The sequence below is a fragment of the Bemisia tabaci genome, chromosome 2 (genome assembly GCF_918797505.1).
Source record: "Bemisia tabaci chromosome 2, PGI_BMITA_v3".
NCBI classification, from domain to species: domain Eukaryota; kingdom Metazoa; phylum Arthropoda; class Insecta; order Hemiptera; family Aleyrodidae; genus Bemisia; species Bemisia tabaci.
Window position 1 is genome coordinate 77036326 of NC_092794.1, and position 19157 is coordinate 77055482.

At 40.4% G+C, this 19157-nt stretch overlaps 1 protein-coding gene across 4 annotated transcripts in view; it reads left to right on the top strand.

Moving 5' to 3' along the window:
* The window catches only part of LOC109037048 (uncharacterized), a 258003-nt gene that overhangs the window by 215395 nt on the left and 23451 nt on the right, over positions 1–19157 (top strand). For all 4 annotated transcript variants that reach the window (XM_019051543.2, XM_019051541.2, XM_019051542.2 and 1 more), the window contains exons 5-10: positions 1732–1949; positions 3984–4120; positions 9547–9701; positions 10155–10233; positions 11911–12073; positions 12905–13088. In XM_019051543.2, the coding sequence (XP_018907088.1) occupies positions 1732–1949; positions 3984–4120; positions 9547–9701; positions 10155–10233; positions 11911–12073; positions 12905–13088 (936 nt within the window). The remainder of the gene's footprint in view (positions 1–1731; positions 1950–3983; positions 4121–9546; positions 9702–10154; positions 10234–11910; positions 12074–12904; positions 13089–19157) is intronic.

Genomic DNA, 19157 nt, shown 5'->3' on the forward strand with positions numbered 1-19157 from the left:
AAACGTCCGTAATACCAAGTTTCCGCAATTTTTCCGCCGTCATTTTGAAGTTATTCGAAATTTCAAAAATCCACCGAAATAATCGTTTTCCCCGTGTCGAAATACTTTCGGATACCAAGTTTCCTGCAAATCCACTGATAAGCAGCCTAAATATTCTACCGCTCTAGGTCACCATTTTAACCGCTGGTTTTATGAAAAGGACAGAATTTTCCGGAAAACTAATGCCAGAGTCGTTTTTCTCCTCCCTAAAAAATATCGGATGCCAAGTTGCATCCCAACGATTGACGGAGATGTCAAATTTTCTTTGTTTTGAACTCTGACCGGCCGCCATTTTGTCAAAAATGAACATTTTGAATAACGGTTTGCGGGGGGAATCACAAAGTTATCACAAAAAGGGGATGGGGTTGACATTTGAGAAAAAAATGCCGGAGTCCTTAGCCTCGACCCCGTGGTGGTGGAGGGGGGGGGGGGGCGGCAAAAATAGCTAACATTGATGTATGATTATCCAAAAAGTTTCGTTTCAAAATAATAATTAGGTAAAATTTAGAGGGGGTGAGCCGTGACGAGACTCTCAACAAACAAAAAGGGAGAAAATGGGAAACGCGGGGGGTAGGCCATCGCATGGACGGTGGTCCAACCCATGAGTTGAGAACAGAAGAAAAGATGAAGTTTGATGGTTTTGTGGCCAGCTGACCACCACAACCCACATTCTATGTAAAGGAAATAATACCTAAATACCACTCTAAATGGTTGGCTTTTAACTGAAAGTACTCACATTTTACAAAGAAGGGTACGCGGGACGCGGCGCAAATAGCTTCAAGTGTGTAGAACGACTCGTTGTAGTTCCGAATCCCTCGGCTAAGATATTGGCTGAGGTAGTCGGAACTGCCAACTCGTCAAACTTTGAATTTGGGGCGGGAAGCCAGGGTTGTCGCAGGCAGAACTTTACAGGGGTGAAAGTGACTTTTGGGACAGCATGTATTTACAGGGTTATCTATAGTTAACTACAACTCCTAAAACTGTTTTTCTTATTGGTACAAGAATTTAAAACCTTTGGAATGGTTCTGAATTTAGCAACTTTATAGTCTCCAAAAGTTTCAAATGAAGCATCCATTAAAGAAGATCGAGGAAATACCTTATTTGAAGGAAAATTTTGGAAATTTGCAAGTCGAAATGTTGATTTTAAATTTAAAAAAAGACGGGATTTTGGCATCTCCGTTGTTCATGGACAGAATAGGAGACTATAGTGCTGCCGTCCATGCACTAAGTCCGTACTGTGCGAAACATTTCTTTCATTCTTTCTTTCTTTGAAAAAAGAAACCCCAAAAACTCTAAATATTAAACGTACGATCATTCACAAATTACTATCCCTAATAAGTTTTATCGTAATTATCACAAATTTGCATCTCCAACAAATTTTATCGTAAAATCTCCGACAGCATTTTTAATTTCGCAAATCGAAAGGCAAAACAATTTGCGCTATTCACTCGGTACGTACTTTTGGCAGTGGTATTTCGGAATGTCGATTGGTCAATTTTGGCGAACCAATACCTGACGGACTATACATCGTCATGTGGTGATCGAAGATTTCGAACAGATGTCCTGAAATCCAGATATTATCAATTGATCAATCGACTACCGAATCGTTCTCTAAAGTGCTGAAGATCCACCTTAATCGTGGAAAATATTTTTAGTTTACTATTTTTAGTTATACGATGTATATGGTTGCAGATATTGAGGCAGAATGTCAAGACGACTACATGAAGATTCGAATCGGTTTCAACGGCTCTTTTGGAGGCTTGTTATACTCCTCTGGGTACTCATACGACCCCGATTGTGTTTACATTAACGGAACTGGCAGAGACTACTATGAGTTCTACATCCAACTCAACCGGTGTGGTACCTTGGGCAAAAACTCTCGGCAGGAGGATGCTCGGAAAAACCCAGCTGTAAGTTTCTAAATCGATGGTTTCTATTTTAGATTCCACGGACGTTTAAGTGATGATCTAAGTATACCTATTTCTGCAACTTATAATCGTCTGCAGGTAAAATTGGACGTATCAGAATCAAAAGGAAGTACGTAAGCCCATTGTGAAATTACTTTTGTCTAGAAAACACCTATAATTATTCAGTATCATATGGCAAACATCCCCGGCACATGGCACATTTAGAATCTACGTAAAAAGTTGATCTAGAAACACTCTTCATAAGTAGGTATTATGGATTGACTAGCTGCTCCGGGCGCCCTACGAGCGCCCGGAGCAGCTAGCAATGGTGGTATAGTAGCTTAATTGGAATCGGAGCAATTAGTTGAATCTATTTAATAATGATGAATAAAATGTCTGTAACAATACGTGTTGGTAGCAATACGCAATACTGCAGTTAATAAGTCAGGGTCAGTCAAGCCGCAGAGAATAAGATACCAGAATATCAAGAAGCTGTGAAGTGGAGCAGCTGAAGGATTGCGAAGGAATGTGGGTGGCGAGTGACGAACGACGATGCGACCCAAACCTCCTTGAGGTTGGTGGGAGGAAAGCTATACGAAAGAAAACGGAGATTGCCGGAAGAACGTGGCGGAAGGGGTGGCTTAGACCGTAGAGGGGGGATACCTAGGGACGGGCAAAGCAGGTAGCGGCTGGACGACCGCTCGAAACAGCTGAACTTTACTCGTCGATAAAAGTAAGAAAATTTGAGAAAATTGAAAAAACAATTACATTCTGCAAATCTACAGATCAGAAGCTTTCATTTAAAAAAAAACCCATGCAAATCGGTCCGGTGGTTCTCTCAAAGTTAATGTCCCAAAATTCGGACTTTAGTCTGAATTAATGGGAGAAAATTTGAGCCCAGCTAAACTTCACTCGTCGATAAAAGTAAGAAAATTTGAGAAAATTGAAAAAACGATCACAGCCTGAAAATCTACAGATCAGAGGCGCTTTCATTCAAAACAAAAATCATCCAAATAGGTCCGGTGGTTCTCTCAAAGTTAACGTCCAAAGATTCGGACCTCCGTTTTAATACATTGGAGAAAATTTAAGAAAATTATGGGAGCAAATTTGAAAAAATCGAAAAACAAATTTCAGCCTGCAAATCTATAGCTCAGAAGCTTTCATTTAAAAAAAACCCCATGCAAATCGGTCCGGTAGTTCTCTCAAAGTTAATGTCCCGAAATTCGGAACTTTGCATTTTAATATATAGGATACTGAGTCTCGCTTCGGAGAGTCAAAGAGAGGAAAGTCGAGAAAATGAGAATCGGTAAAACGGGCTTTTTTGAAAATCGCTGAAATTCGCCCTATCTTCGGGGAGGGGGGGGGGGGGATTTGATATCTCAAGAACGCGGCGTCGGATGGGAAAATCCTCCAAACTAGTTTCTTAGAACGGTGTAAAGGCCCCGTATTCCAATTTTCAGCCAAATCGAAGGGGGTCGGGTACCGGGCCTGGTTGAGTTGACATCGAATGACCCTCATGAAGTCATGAGAATTTGTGGTATGATCGATTTTCAATTTTTTTATTGCATCAAACTCGTCTATGGATGCTGATCAAAAGTCAGCATTGCACCAAAATTTCTACAAGCTACCGTTTTCGTACTATCAGACGAGTTTACTAAGACGAGTACTAAGTTTTAATAATTCCTTCAATAAAAGGCGGCAGTGTGGCGAAGGCGATGAAGAGTCAACAAAACTCCTCTTTCTCTCTAAACTCGAGAATGTTCATAGATAAAACAAAGTAAGAACTCAGCGGATGAGTGGTAAGAAGGGGTGTGAGAAATCTCGCGAACGCGCGTCGGTTGGGAAAATCATTCAAATCAGTTAGGTACTCTAGGCACTCAGGCTCTCTGCGACACCCAAACACCACATATGCCTATATTTCCAGAGGTTATAGGGAAACTACATATTTAGACCTTGAAGTGTGTTATAGGCATGAAACAGGTCTCGAACAAAGATCTTTTCGCCTTTTATTGTTGAATTATCTTTCTCTTTTTACAGAAAAACCTAATGTGGAACACCGTGACAGTGCAGTATAACCCACTCATAGAGGAGGAGTGGGACGAACACTTTAAAGTGACGTGCGAGTACGGCTACGATTTTTGGAAAACTGTGACATTTCCTTTTCTCGACGTAGAGTAAGTTGTAATTTTGAAAATTTTAACCTCACTCATTCAAATTTTTCAAGGGAAAATTCATTTTAGAATTCATTAGTTTCTATGTTTGTCCCTTTTAACCCAATAAGAACACATCAATAGTAAATGCTGTACATCAATGACCAATGGTATTTGACTATTTCTGCTGAGATGAACTACGTGCATAAGTACGGTTTGTGTACAAAATAGTTCCTTTTAGCGCATATATGTTCAATTACAAACTCGTTTGAACTCCCCAAGAACTTGGAATCCTTTTAAGTTCGGAAATATATTTGATAGTACCTACCGATAGCTACGATCGGGAACAACTTGCCTTTATTGCGATTGGTACCTAGCATGTTGAAGCCGACGTGGTATCTATACTATAAGCTCCAAGACCTCCTAATTTTGCGAAACTGGTAACGCTTAGTTCCAGCGTTCTACCGGGCCGATTTTCATGATTTTTGCGGCTATCGAAGGGCAATTGCCTCTAGATAAGCCAACTTTTTTCAGATTTTCAAAATATGGCCCAGGTTTTTTCATATTACGTGGTAAAGTTGCGAATTCTCCCATTTAAACAATGTAAATTTATACTTTTTGTCATAGTTCGTTTGAGCGTTCTACCGGGCCGATTTCCATGATTTTTGCGTAAATCGACAGGTAATAGGCCCTAGATGAGCCCGCTGCAATCAGATTTTGGAAAAAGGACCCAGGGTTTTTTTAAAATCACGTTATAAAAGTGAGTGAGTTTACAGAATGCTCCGGTACTGCTACCGCTATGCGCGGGAGGATGCGCAATGGTCGAGGAGGTTGCGCAGTAGCTGGGTAGCCTGCGCATCAGCTCTACACTTATCTACACAAGATTCGCACCTACGACTTCATGACGAGCGGTGGCCGAGTCGTCTAAGACGTAGAATGCGTTCGCTTTGATCACAGTGTGGGTTCGATCTCCGACTCATGAAATCTGAATTATTACCTGACTTTCACTGTTCATTGTTTTATTGCAATATTCCATCAAACAGTCATTCCAAAACGCGTCCTTTTAATTTTAAAGTATTTTAAAGTAAAGTTTAAAATTAAAGTATACCCCATATCGTATTTTTTTAGGGGAAAAATAAAACTAACACTGATAGGAGGGTAAAAATAGGGCCACGAAGCGACCCATTGATGGCGCGGAGCGCCTTCAGGGGGTTGGGCCGCGTAGCGGCCAGGGGGCGTAGCCCCCTAGTAAATATATTATCAGCATGGTTCAAACATGGTACCCTCATGGTGTCAACCTCGTAAAATTGCCCAATCATGGCCAGCATGGTACCAACATAAAACAATATCGAGCCCGAATTGATACCGTGTTAATACCATGTTTATACCATTTTTTTCATCAACATGGTACCATATTTCACTTACAAACAAGGTCTTGCCACCTTTAACGGTACTACAATCAGAATCCGCACTGCACCCGCACTGAGCCTATCTTCCACCAACCACCCCAGTTTAACGTGAAAATCCGACGGATTGCATGATGTTTCTACAGACTTTCGCATATTGGCACATTGGCACATTGCCGCACACTTACCGTGTTGGACGTTTTCACATACATCCCAACGAACTTCCGTCACATAAGTCAATACACGGTAACGCCGCATTCCCCTTGCCGATGCTCGGGTGTATTTACTTCGCCGTTGTTCGCCAAATTTTTAAGGCTCAAAGTATCATTTATCCAAAAATCCGATCAGTGACAAATGGTGATACTTTCAAGCCTCGAAAGCCCCAAAAATATGTAGAGGCTAAGATTTAAGGTTTCGTCAATGCTTATTTGCGAGGTGATATGACGATCTTGAGTTTTAATCGAATTGATTTTTGACTTTTTTTTTAAATCCTAGATGCAAGACATCCTCCTTAAAATGGTTTCTAAAGACGAATAGTCAGATTCTGAAGATATTATTAATCCCCAAAATTGGAAGATGATAAATACTGCAGTTCTACTTTGACATAGGGCCATTTACACCCGACGTATCTAAATATGAACACGGACAGCAGGAGTGGGTAGGAACGGGAACTATATAGTTGCCAGATTTTACCTCTTAAATACAGGGTTATCCAAAAGTCACCTACCACTCCTGTGACTTTTTCCGTAATCGACATAGAAATTTGAAACGTTGGGGATGTTCCTAGATCTAAAGTAGCAACTTTTTGGTTCCTCCAAAAATTGAGGGGGCGACATCTAAGATGGGGGGGGGGGTAAATTTTTTCAATTGAAAACCCCCCATCTTTGTGACACCATTTTCGAAAGACAATACAAGTAGAAAAACGTTGGCACAAGCCGCAGGTTAAAATGTCGATTTTTCACAAAATGGCGGCCGGTTAAAGTTAAAAAGAAACAGAAATTTGGAATCTCCGTTTTTATTGACGGATGTATATAAAACTTCGGATGGCAAAATGGACCAAGCAATCAAAGAACGGAATCTGCAGGGGAGGAAAGCCATTAGAATGATGAATGGTATTCTCTGGGACCAGACAATATCCTAGCTTAACAAAAAGAGAATTTATACTTCCATCATCAATAGCATATTAACCTATGGCAGCGAGGTATGGCAGTTGAAGAAACGGTCCCAGCCGTGGCAGAAAACGTAGAGGACGCCTGCCAAATCGTGGATTGAGGGAATAAGGCAGGGAATGAGGAGATGCGATCTGCCGGAGGAGCTCTCAGGATCGCAGGGTCGCGATCAGTGGCGGTTGGGTGTCGCAGAGCGCACAGAAGCGCTATAAGAGCGACTTATTATTATTATTAGTAGTAGATAAAACTTGATATCCGCGGATTTTTGGGGAAGAGAAAAACGATTCTGGCATTAATTTTCCGAAAAAGTCAATGCATTTCAAAATGACGAGGTTAAATGGAGTCCAGAGCGGGAAGTGTATATTTAGGCTGCTTATTGGTGGGTTCACGTGGGATTTGAAATCCGAAGGTATTTCAGCAAGAGAAAAACGAATCTTTTGTTGAATTTTTGAAATTGTAAATATCTTTAAAATCGTGGTGGAAAAATGGCGGGAACTTGGTATTACGGATTTTTAATGATGGACTCGCACGAAACTCGGTCGCCATTTTGAAACTATTTACCATTTCAAAAATTTAATGCCAAAAAGTCATTTTACCAAGCCAGAAACCACCAGGCTACTGAGTTCCATGCGAATCCACGAGTAAACGTTCGGAATAACAAGTTTCCGTCATTTTTCCGCCGCCATTTTAAAGTTATTCAAAATTTCAAAAATCCAATGAATATTCGTTTTTCTCGTGCCCAAATACCCCTAAACACCTAGTTTCATGCAATACCGATAAGCAGCCTGAATATCCACTTCCCGGTCTAGGTCACCATTTTGACCACCGCCATTTTGAAAAGGACTGAATTTTCCGAAACACTAATGCTAGAATTCTTTTTTTCGTCCCAAGAAAACTACGGCCGCCAAGATTCATCCAAATCCGTCGAAAAAAAACGGAGATGTCAAATTTCCGTTATTTTGAACTTTGACGGGCCGCTATTTTGTCAAAAGTCATGATTTGGACTTGTGGTTTGAGTCAAAAATTGTCTTACTTCATCCTGATTCGATTGACGTACTACAACAGGAAGGGTTGCTATTGGAAAAAAAGATACCTCCCACCCCCCTTAGAGGGGACCGCCCTCTAAAATTTTGGGGGAGGGACCAAAAAGTTATTACTTTAGTCCTAGGAACATCACCAAAGTTTCAAATTTCTATGTTGATTAGGAAAAAAGTTACAGGGGTGATAGGTGAATTTTCGATAACTGTGTATCATATGAAGCAGAGTCAGGGAAGTTCTTGTCAACCAGAACCAGTAATTCGTCGAGTTTACACCGATTCGCCTCTTTCTCCAGCCAATACTTCCGCACAGGATTAAAGGTTATAGTACGTATGCGGCGTTCCCTCATCTTGGATTATTTGCCGAAAATTCGCTGTTATCTGTGCGAGAACGCCCCACACGATAAATGCGTGCGAAAGTGCGCACATACCTACCCTAAAGTGTGCGGACTGCGGAAACGTTCACCTCCCTTCTGATGGCGGTTTATTCCACTTCTCAGCCAAACTCGTCGAACAGCTTGGTTTGCATCCGATATGCCGAGGACCGAGCGCGAGAGATGAGTGAGTTCATCAGTCGATCAGTCAATAGTGAATACATTTTCCTTTAACAGGGTGTCCTAAAAGTCCCCTTCAACTTCTTACCTATTTGAGCTGAAGATTTGAAACTTTTGGGATCTTTTAGGGTAAAAAAACCCTACTTTTTAGCCCACTCAAAATTTTAAGGGGGGGGGGGACGGACACGAATCTTTTTTTTGAATTGGGAGAACCCACTTTTGATGCCTCGTACGAAAGAGCATAAGAAGAGAAATGGGAAAAACAGGGTTGCCGGATTGGGTTCAAAATGGCCGAAATTGGCAATGCGGCTTCTTGCAGATACATTTGCCTGAAACTCGGTGTCCTGTTGTATTTTGACACGAGGAAAACAAAAACATCTGATTTTTTTTTAAAAAAATGATTTTTCAAAGTAACGCGCGTTAAAGTTATGAACGGCCAATAATTGGCAACCTCGGTTTTTTTCCAAATCGTCACATTCATTTTTTGAGCCAAAATTTCATCATACACTAATTATCAGACACCATTATCAAGTGCTTAACTTTGTACCGTGTGTAGTGCTCCATTTGAAATTCAATATTTCAAACCGATTGCTCATTTTGAAATCAAATAATTCAAGAAAAGTACTGCTCACTAATGGACTACAAGACAAGGTACGAATTTCAACATTCTGATACATGTTTCTTCACCAAAATTTCACGTAAAATACGATGCGCACAACGAAAATTACCGAAATCAACTCCTTTCGAAGATATTTAATGATTCTTGGTGCGTGAATTGAAACCACCCGCTCATGAAAGCTCAATGCTCTACTTGATTCACATCGTGCGCTAAACGTTATCATGAACGTCTCTGCGAAAAAAAAAATCTGGCAACCTCAATCTTGACGCTTTGGCATAGCTATAGCAAATTACTTATAGTTTGAAAAACACATGGTAGGAAATGAAAATTGCTCGATTGAGAAGCTTGCTGAAACCGTTGAAGTGCGCGATTTGACTCATGTAGAGCTTTGGGTTTCATGTGAGCGGGCAGTTCAAATTCTTCGTAACCAATGTGAAATAAAAATGTTAATATCTCCGTTAGGAGTTGGTTTCAGTAATTTTCGTTGCGCGAATCATGTTCTACGTGAAATTCTAGTTAAGAAACATGTATCAGAATGCTTAAATTCTTACCTTGTCTAGTGGTCCATTCAGCCCTTTTCGGGTGAACTTGTGATCTCATTTTCCTCTCTCAGTATTAATCAACACTGATTTATTTATTCAATTATTGCATCTTTATGTTCATAGAGTTGCTACCGGCAATCCGGTTGTGTTTACCCTTTCACCGCCAGAGTGCTACATGGAAATTCGGTACGGGTATGGAACAACTGGAAACAGAGTTGGAGGGCCGGTTCGAGTCGGAGATCCATTAACTTTGATCATATATATGCGCAGTAAATACGGTGAGTGCTCTTTAGTTTTTAATGATTGAACCATTCTTACTTCTTTCTCTTGATACATAATCATCCTTAGGAAAAGGAATCTTCAGTGTCAAAAAACTCAGAATTGAAATTGTGGAGATACTTTTTCCCAAGGTTTACAAACCTCTTTTCAAAGCAACAGCTAAGAAATGATGTAACAACTCGATTCTACAACAAGTCAACGTTACGAAGTTCGTTCTGAAAAAATATTATTGAGAAGACCAGTGACAAAAATCGTAATACACTAATACATCGCACTGATTTCTTTCACAAACTTTTGACGGAGCGTTGAAAACGCGGTTTCTGACGTAGAGCAAACGGAGTACATGATTCAATCAGGGAATGCTCAAATTAGTGCTTAAGTACCTGCGTGTATCTTCAGGAATGAAATTAAATTTGAATTATCATCTGAGATTTGTTTTTTTTATTTTACAGATGGATTTGACATTGTTGTCAATGATTGCTATGCTCACAATGGTGCAAATAAACGGATACAACTGATAGATCAATACGGGTAAGTGATGGCAGAAATAGTTTCGTAACAAGGGTTAACATTTCCTTGCCGTAGTTAAAGAAAGTTCTGTTGTGGCTTAGGAAGGAGGGGACCTACAAAAAATGGTTAAGTTCCAAAAGAAAATTGAGATTAAAAAGAGTTTTTTTTTTTTTCTCTGTGTAAGTTCTGGTAAATCTACGATGAAATTACCGCAACAAGCGGCTGCCCGGCAATCGTAGCAAAATTGGGTTGCAAAAGCATATTGAAACCGTTGGCGCAGCGTTACTGTTGGCAACGACCGTGAGTAATTTACATTACGACAACAATTCTGCAAAATTTTTGTCGACCCTTTGTAGGGCAGGATGTACCAATACTAACTAGGTAGTTTATAGGGTGTACCAAAAGTCCGTCCCACCCCTGCTAACTTTTGAACGAATTGAGCTAGGGTAATGAAACTTTGGGAATGTTCCTATCTCAAAGGGGACCATCTTTTAGGGGGGTCAAAATTTTGGTTCCCCACAAAAGATGGTCCCCTTTGAGATAGGAACATTCCCAAAGTTTCATTACCCTAGCTCAATTCGTTCAAAAGTTAGCAGGGGTGGGACGGACTTTTGGTACACCCTGTATGTAAGTCTATTCTAGAACATGACTTTCGAGTTTATTTCATTTCTCCCCCAAAATTTCCTGCTTAAACTTTTCCCTGCAGTCAACTACCACGGATATGCATGGAATTTCAAGGAAATTTCGTGACTTTTCAAAGATATCTGTGAAAGTTCAGAGATTCTTAGGGACGACTGAGAATTTCCATAAGGCGTAAATTCCGTTCAGGTTTCACAGTTTCCATGCCCATGCTGTAGATTTCGTCTAGACGCTTTTTAATGCAGCTAGCATTTTCGAAAATGTTTTTCGTCCAAAAACAACCTATGTATAAGTAGTAATATTTTTGAATGACTTAAACGTAAATTTACTCATACGTAAGTTTTACTGCAAAAAATTCCAAAAAAGAATATTTTTAAAAGGATCCCGCACACCTCTTATGGGAAGCTGCACCATGACCGAATGCTAATTGATTTATGTCATTCGATTCTCCTCAAGATGCTGATCAAAAGTTATAATTGCGGCAACTTTCTACGATGCACCGTTTTCGCAAAAAACCTAACAGAAGATTCAATTATTCGGCGGTAAAAAGCCAGAAAGATTCCTCTTGTCAGTACTCGATTGACAAGCGGCTGTGTGTCAACAAGGAAAAAATCAGGAACGTCCAACGGACGCGTCGACAGAGCAGGAGGAGGGGGATAGTCCTAGAGTCGGCAGGTACCTACAGATAAGGAGACGGACACGCGCTACGTTTTTTCCTTATGTACATCGGGCCTGTTCTCAAATGCTTTGTTCTTTTTTATTCGTTGTCGCCGAATAAAATCTTCTCTTAGGTTTTTTCGAAAACAGTGCATCGTAGAAAGTTGGCGCAGTTATAACTTTTGATCAGCACCTTGTGGAGAATCGAATGACATAAATCAATTAGCATTCGGTCATGGTGCAGCTTCCCATAAGAGGTGTGCAGGGTCCTTTCTTCATAATGAAACTGAGGTAAGTAAGACCGATGCCTTCTCTGAGCCCATCTTCTCGGGTCAAACGTCTCTTCCTCCTTGTATTTCTCTACCGACTCATCATCTCATGGATAATAAAACTGTTTTCTAGGTGTCCGGTAGATGACAAGTTAATAAGTCGATTTAGAGGCTCATGGAGTGAGACGGGTGTATTTGAAACGCAAGTGTTCGCCTATATGAAAACATTCAGATTCACTGGATCGCCAGCGCTGTACATCGAGTGTGACGTCAGAATGTGTCACGGGCGTTGTCCTGTAAGTAACTCTGTTTTTCTCACCCCTTAAAGTTCATAGAGAAAAAAAGGAGGTGTTGCCATCTTGAGGACTGTTTACTTCATTACGTAGGTCGGTACAACCTGGCCAGCAAAATCTGGAATTCTGAGTATGAAAAACGGACCATGACGCCCGATTTTTTTGCTTAATTCAACTCATGATATAATTTCAAACACTTTATATTGGATGATTTTTTTCCATAAACTACCCCATTTCCAAGAAAATCAGTGATAAAACTCGTCCGCACCAACTACGTCATCAAAAAAATCCAAGATGTCCGAAATGCAATCACCATTTTTTACTATATGATTAAAATTCAATGATTGATCAATCACTGATGGGCTTAAATGTACAGAGTAAGTAATAACCCTGGTAATAAAGTTGATCTGCATGATGTCATGTTGAATCATTATGATGTCATGCCTAGTCAGTATAGGTAACATGCTGGTATAAGGAAAATCAGTAAACTATCAGTAAGATATCAGTATGATACTAGCATAATACCACACTAATATCAGACCTTTATGCTGATATAATATTAATCCCATAATATCATGCTGACATCATGTTTTTTTCACCTTTTACCGTTGAAATTTTAAGTGGTCGTTCGATCTTACCATTTTCAACATATTTTATGATGAGGAGATGCATACATTTGTATCCTATTATACTCGATTTTTGTCCTTTTCATCTCCCGCCTCACACGAATGTTTGGTAACCTTTTCCAGAGCCGCTCTCTATCGCAGCAGCGATGGATTCCCAGCTTGTTTTAATTTATGACACAAAAAATTGATTCATCGGATAATTTTGCAGAGTCAACCTTGTCACTGGAGAAATGCGAAGAGTATTTCAAAGCGACAAGCGGAGTTGACAGATGGGAAGCTAAGCAGCAGCGTGTCAACGTCACCATCGGCGCTCTCTCAAAACATCAACCTATTCCAGTCACTGAGGGTTCTGCAAGAAGGAGAAAACGCTGATGACTCCATCGCCCGGAATCGTAAGTGATTTTAATTACCTATTCAAAGGATACATAAAATCAGGGAAGCATTGAACAAATTGTGTGAGCATACCATATTACTATCGAAAGGTTGTGGTCTCCTTTCTCAAAACAACACGTAAAAAGTCCAAAAATGTCATTCTTCGACAGCTATGACGAATTTGAGGACGAGAGATACTGAATCTAACAAACGTATTCCGTTAAAACGCACACGGATTGTTTCAGTCGTTCTCCTGAGAAAGCCCTGATTATGAGAAAGAATGACTGCGTCTTATGACCTCAATTGATGAGGTTCTGAGGGTTAGAAGGACATGGGAGATCATTATCATGGGGGATTCAAATTGTACAACTGGACAAAATAATGGTTCTAAAGTCGTCCACCTTCTAGTAAAGAGGCGTTGAATGACAATGGGTCACTAAACCGTGAACGAATTTTGACTTGCGAATATAGTTTTCTGAAGGAAAATGACGCGTAGAACACGATGCGCACATTAAAAACGCGAACAAGTAACTCAATAACCGAGAAATGCGCAGTTCAAATCGCTCAACTTATACGCAAATCTAAAACGCCCCGGTTTCGCGCCGCGCCGAATTATATCATCCGGCACCAATCAGAAGCGGGCACGGGTTTCCACGACTTCCGTCAAATGTCAATCTACTCTTCCTATATGAGAACAATACTAACGTCGAAATTATATCTTTTGAATTCAAGACTTGAATCTCATTCATATGTTAGCTGTAATAAACGAGCAACAATTCTATATTGAAACACGTTTTATTTTAACAAACATCAGAGGAAAATGAGAGAAGATTGCGATATGACTACCGCAGTGCGTCAACACCGTCAGTTTCCCGCCATTCGGGTGCGTTTGAAATGTCTTGCAGTTTTTAGATTTTTCAAAAGCGGGTTTCGATCTCCGCGATTTCGGCTCCATAAAAATGCGGAAAAATCACCACGTTATATCTACTCACATTGTCTTTTCAGAATATTCAATGAAATAAACAAGGTTTAGTGGCCCATAGTGCAGGCTTATTTGATTTATGGGAGCAAAACGAGTTGAAAATACTAAACGGATTCTACAAACATCGAGATAACCATTAATAGGTACAATAATTGGGTTCAGCTAAATAGGGGGCTACAAGCAACCACGGGGCTCCCAGAAAACAAGTCCAACGCAAACTATGAAGGTTCAATAAGTAAGAATATGCAAGGGTTTCTCCTTTGCCAGTGATCATTGTTTCCCCCAAGACGGAGGTTGCATTTCCGGTTAAGTGTGGACAGTAGCGGAATAGGTACCTACCTTACAACATCAAAAGTGCCAACTTCAAGGAACTAAGGCAGAGCAAGTGCGCTATATCATCGATAGTTTACAGCATAAAAAAGCTGTACCAAAAATAGTTTGATGAAAAACTAGGGTTAGAATTTTTTTACAGTGCAACAGAGTCATACCAATTCATCAAAAGTTGTATAGGTACACTCAGCTGCAAAGAAAGCCCTGGGTAATTTAGGGTGGAGTGAACAACATTTTGTTCAAGAGAGAACGGCTAACAAGGAAAAAAAAGTTGCCAGATGATCTCAAAAATGAATTGTAAAAATGTGAAGCCGATATCTCAACTCTTGACCCTGGTACTGAAGTCATTTAGGGGATGGAAGTAAATTTCCAGATTTGAAGCGAAGCGAAACATGTTTCCACACTCACCTCAATGAGTTACGGCTCTTTGGACAAAAACTCCGTTCATTTTGAGGTACCTATCTTCAAAGGAGAGGCCTTGAACAGGCAATTTGCGGCAAGGGAAACCATCCTTAGCGCGCTGTCGCCAGCCGCGGGCGATAAGATGACGCGTATGGCGTAACTCCATAATTGAGACATACTTTGTAGAAACGACGTATAAAGGAATTTTAAGTTTCGAGAAAAAAGATTATGAAGTTTTCGAGAGCGTATACCTATTTTTGGAACCACTACTCCAATTTTAAAAATCTAAAGCTTTTCCGGAAGAACAAACTATTGCTAATCATTGTGCAAAATTTCACAGGGCTAGTGCTTGGGAAGTGGCCTCTCGGCAGTGAAATGTTTCTCAATTTATACGTCATTTCTTCAGAGATGGATTAATTCTCGTGCATACAATCTGATTAAAATGAAATATCTGGAACTGTTTGAAGGGATAAAGGAAAAATTCTAATGGGTTTTAGTCTACTTTAGGTTTGTTGGAAAAAAGACAACAAATATTAATCCCTGTCAGGATCGATTCCTTCTTGCCTCAGTCACTAGTCGATGAAAGAGATCATTTCGGCGCGCGGCGGCGGCATACAGCACACCGCCACCACTATAGTCCGTTGACTACGCCAAAAAACCTTGCGCTGATTGATTGGAATATGCCGCTTTCAGGCCTCATTGGTGGTACCCTCAGGAGTAATTCTGGAAGGGGCAACACTCTGAGACCCGCGACTGAAGCAAGATGGCGGCCGTTAAAGTCCGCCATTTTGGTTTTTTTCAAAGCGCTGTCCTTCGGTTGCTATTGATCCGATTTTGATCAACTTTTTTTTAAATGAAAGGTAATTTCCACGAAAACAATTTTATTCCTAATCAATTTTTCTGCTAGTCTCAAATTTTTTTCTAAATTGGGAAAAACTAAAATTTTTCAAATTTTTGAAAATTTCAAGGTCAAATAACTTTTTGACAGGCTGGAAAATGGATATTTTGCCTCCTTTGATGGAGCCGTAGAATTGCCTGACCTTTAATTTGATACCAAAACGATTTTTGTGCGATAATAAATAAGCGCGTGAGAGCAATTTAAGTGTTGCGCGCTTCGCGCTGTGGGACCCGTTTAGGTGCTCTAGACGGCCGACGCGACCCTTCAATGCGCTGTATCTCGGTTGCTGTGTGATCAATTTTAATCAATTTTATTTCATAAGCAGTAATACTCATGCAAAACTAGCTCCTTATACAATTTTGGCGCTAACATGATAATTTTTCAAAATTTTCCAAACAAATTTTTTTTCCAGAAAAACAAAAATTTTGTAGTTAGATAATGCCTAATGGGCGAATAAATATGAGTATCTCGTTATTGAAAGTAGACGTAGGCATGATTTAGGTTTAATTTGATACCAAAACCAAATTTGTGCGATGGAAAACGAACCCACGAGAACAATTTAAGTGGAACACGACGGTGCGCGTCACACGGCGCGTGATCCGTATGGGGTCGTTGGCACCCTTCACTGCCGTGTAATTCGGTTGCTACTAGAACCGTAAGGTCATTTTGTTCTAAGAAGCTCGAAGAAACTGAAATCAAAGCTTTGCCTCATTGAACGGATCCGGAAAAGTATCCCTAAGTCGATTAATTTGATACCATCATCATCCCTGCGTGACCAAAATTAGACTCGTGACAGCAATTTCATTTCATTCATAAAGTTCATCGCATTACTGTAGGATATCATAGTGGAAGAAACAAAATGATGCAAGTATCCTCGATACGAGATAAGATGATCCTTATTTATTTTGCGGCGCTGAATTCGGAAATGACCTCTATTTTTTCCTATCACTCTCCAATTTTCCGGAAATGCCGATTTTCCCGGAAAATGTGCACTTTTTGCCATTTTTGGGACTACTCCCCCTCGCATAATGTGATCGTAAAATTTTTCTCGAGTACAAGATACGTCCCTTCCGGTGTACTTTAAGCCACTGAGTTCAAAAGTGGCCTCTACATTTTTGCCCGTCACTTTCCAATTTTCCAGAAGAGCCACTTTTTCCCGGAATAACGCGTAAATTTGACGTATTTTAGTCATTAGTGCCATTTTTTTATACATTCCTCTGGACCGTGGAAGCGTGAATGCCGCGTATTTTGAGCTGTTAAATTCGAATATGACCTAGATTGTTTTTCATCACCCTCTAGTTTTGCGGTAAAGCCAATTTTTCCGAGTCTTAATCTATGCTTTTCTAAATTCCACGTGAATTGAAGATACATTTTAAACATTTTTCCAACATGCAATACATCGACCCTAGCGTAATTTTGAACTGCTTTGCCTGAATATGATCTAAGATTTTTTCTTTCGCACACCAATTTCCCTGAAAAAAAGCTCGCTCTCCGTGAAAAATTGACTTTTCCGGGAAATTGGTGTGCGAAAGAAAAAATCATAGATCATATTCAGGCAAAGCAGTTCAAAATTACGCTAGGGTCGATGTGTTGCATGTTGGAGAAATGTTTAAAATGTATTTTCAATTCACGTGGAATTTAGAAAAGCAAAGATTAAGACTCGGAAAAATTGGTTTCACCGGAAAACTAGAAGGTGATTAAAAACAATCTAGGTCATATTCGAATTTAGCAGCTCAAAATACGCGGCATTCACGCTTCCACGGGTCCAGAGGGATGTATAAAAAAATGGAAGTAATGACAATAATACGTCAAATTTACGCATTTTTCCGGGAAAAAGTGGCTCTTCTGGAAAACTGGAAGGTGACGGGCAATGTAATGTGATGAACTTTATGAATGAAATGAAATTGCTGTCACGAGTCTAATTTTGGTCACGCAGGGATGATGATGGTATCAAATTAATCGACTTAGGGGTACTTTTCCGGATCCGTTCAATGAGGCAAAGCTTTGATTTCAGTTTCTTCGAGCTTCTTAGAACAAAATGACCTTACGGTTCTAGTAGCAACCGAATTACACGGCAGTGAAGGGCGCCAACGACCCCATACGGATCACGCGCCGTGTGACGCGCACCGTCGCGTTCCACTTAAATTGTTCTCGTGGGTTTGTTTTCCATCGCACAAATTTGGTTTTGGTATCAAATTAAACCTAAATCAAGCCTACGCCTAAAGTTGATCAAAATCGGATCAATAGCAACCGAAGGACAGCACTTTGAAAAAAACCAAAATGGCGGACTTTAACGGCCGCCATCTTGCTCCAGTCGCGGGTCTCAGAGTGTTGCCCCTTCCAGAATTACTCCTGAGGGTACCACCAATGAGGCCTGAAAACAACATATTCCAATCAATCAGCGCAAGGTTTTTGCCATTTTTGGGTTGTAGTCAACGGACTACTATGGCCCCTCCGCGCGACCAAGTTCCTGCACCTCGCGGCAGAGATATGCCTCATTTTGCCGAACTCATGTGTAATAACACAAAAAACCATATGTATATACCCTCGAGGACAAGATCATGGCGCTTCCAAAGAGCTTGATGCAAAAACGGCTTTTTTCGCCCCCCCCCCCCTCTGGAATTTCTTCAGACTTTGTCCATTGATTACTCACACTTGAGCGCTTCTTTCCCCAAATTTTCAGACCTCCAAAAAATTTTGGGGAGGCGTTAGGGGGATGGAAGACAAAACCTCTAAACCTCGACATCTCTCGAACGAAGAAAGATATTGAGGTCCGGTTTGGACGAAAAATCGTATACAATTACATACTTTATGATTTTAAAGGTTGAAATCCCGAAATCACATTTTTAAGTGAACATATGTGCTTTTTTCCAGTTTTTGGGTTTCGAAAATTTCTTTTAAGCAAAGAACTTACAAAGGTCTCAATTTTTTATTTGAATCAAAACCAGTTTTTTTAAATTGTTCGTATTTTTCCGCATCCAACGAGTGGTCCACTAAGCTGGGGAACCAAAAGGTCCCGGAGTTATGAGCGATTGAAGTTTCCGCTCATCGCGCGCCAACCGATCCTCGTGCGCTAAAAAGCCGGATTTGACTGTTACTATATGAGATTGAATGTTCAAACCGTGCAAAATGTATTTTTAGGGACTCTTGAGGGTCGCCGAGTTCAGAAATTACAGATACTTCCACAAAATGTTCTTATTTAAAGTAATAGCCCCATACAGGCCCACTGAGCGGTCAATCGGCGTTCGGTGGGCCTCTAAAATAGCGCTACTGAGCTGTAATTTTAAATAAGTGAATTGTGTGGAAGTATCTGTAATTTCTGAACTCGGCGACCCTCAAGAGTCCCTAAAAATGCATTTTGCACGGTTTGAACATTCAATCTCATATAGTAACAGTCAAATCCGGCTTTTTAGCGCACGAGGATCGGTTGGCGCGCGATGAGCGGAAACTTCAATCGCTCATAACTCCGGGACCTTT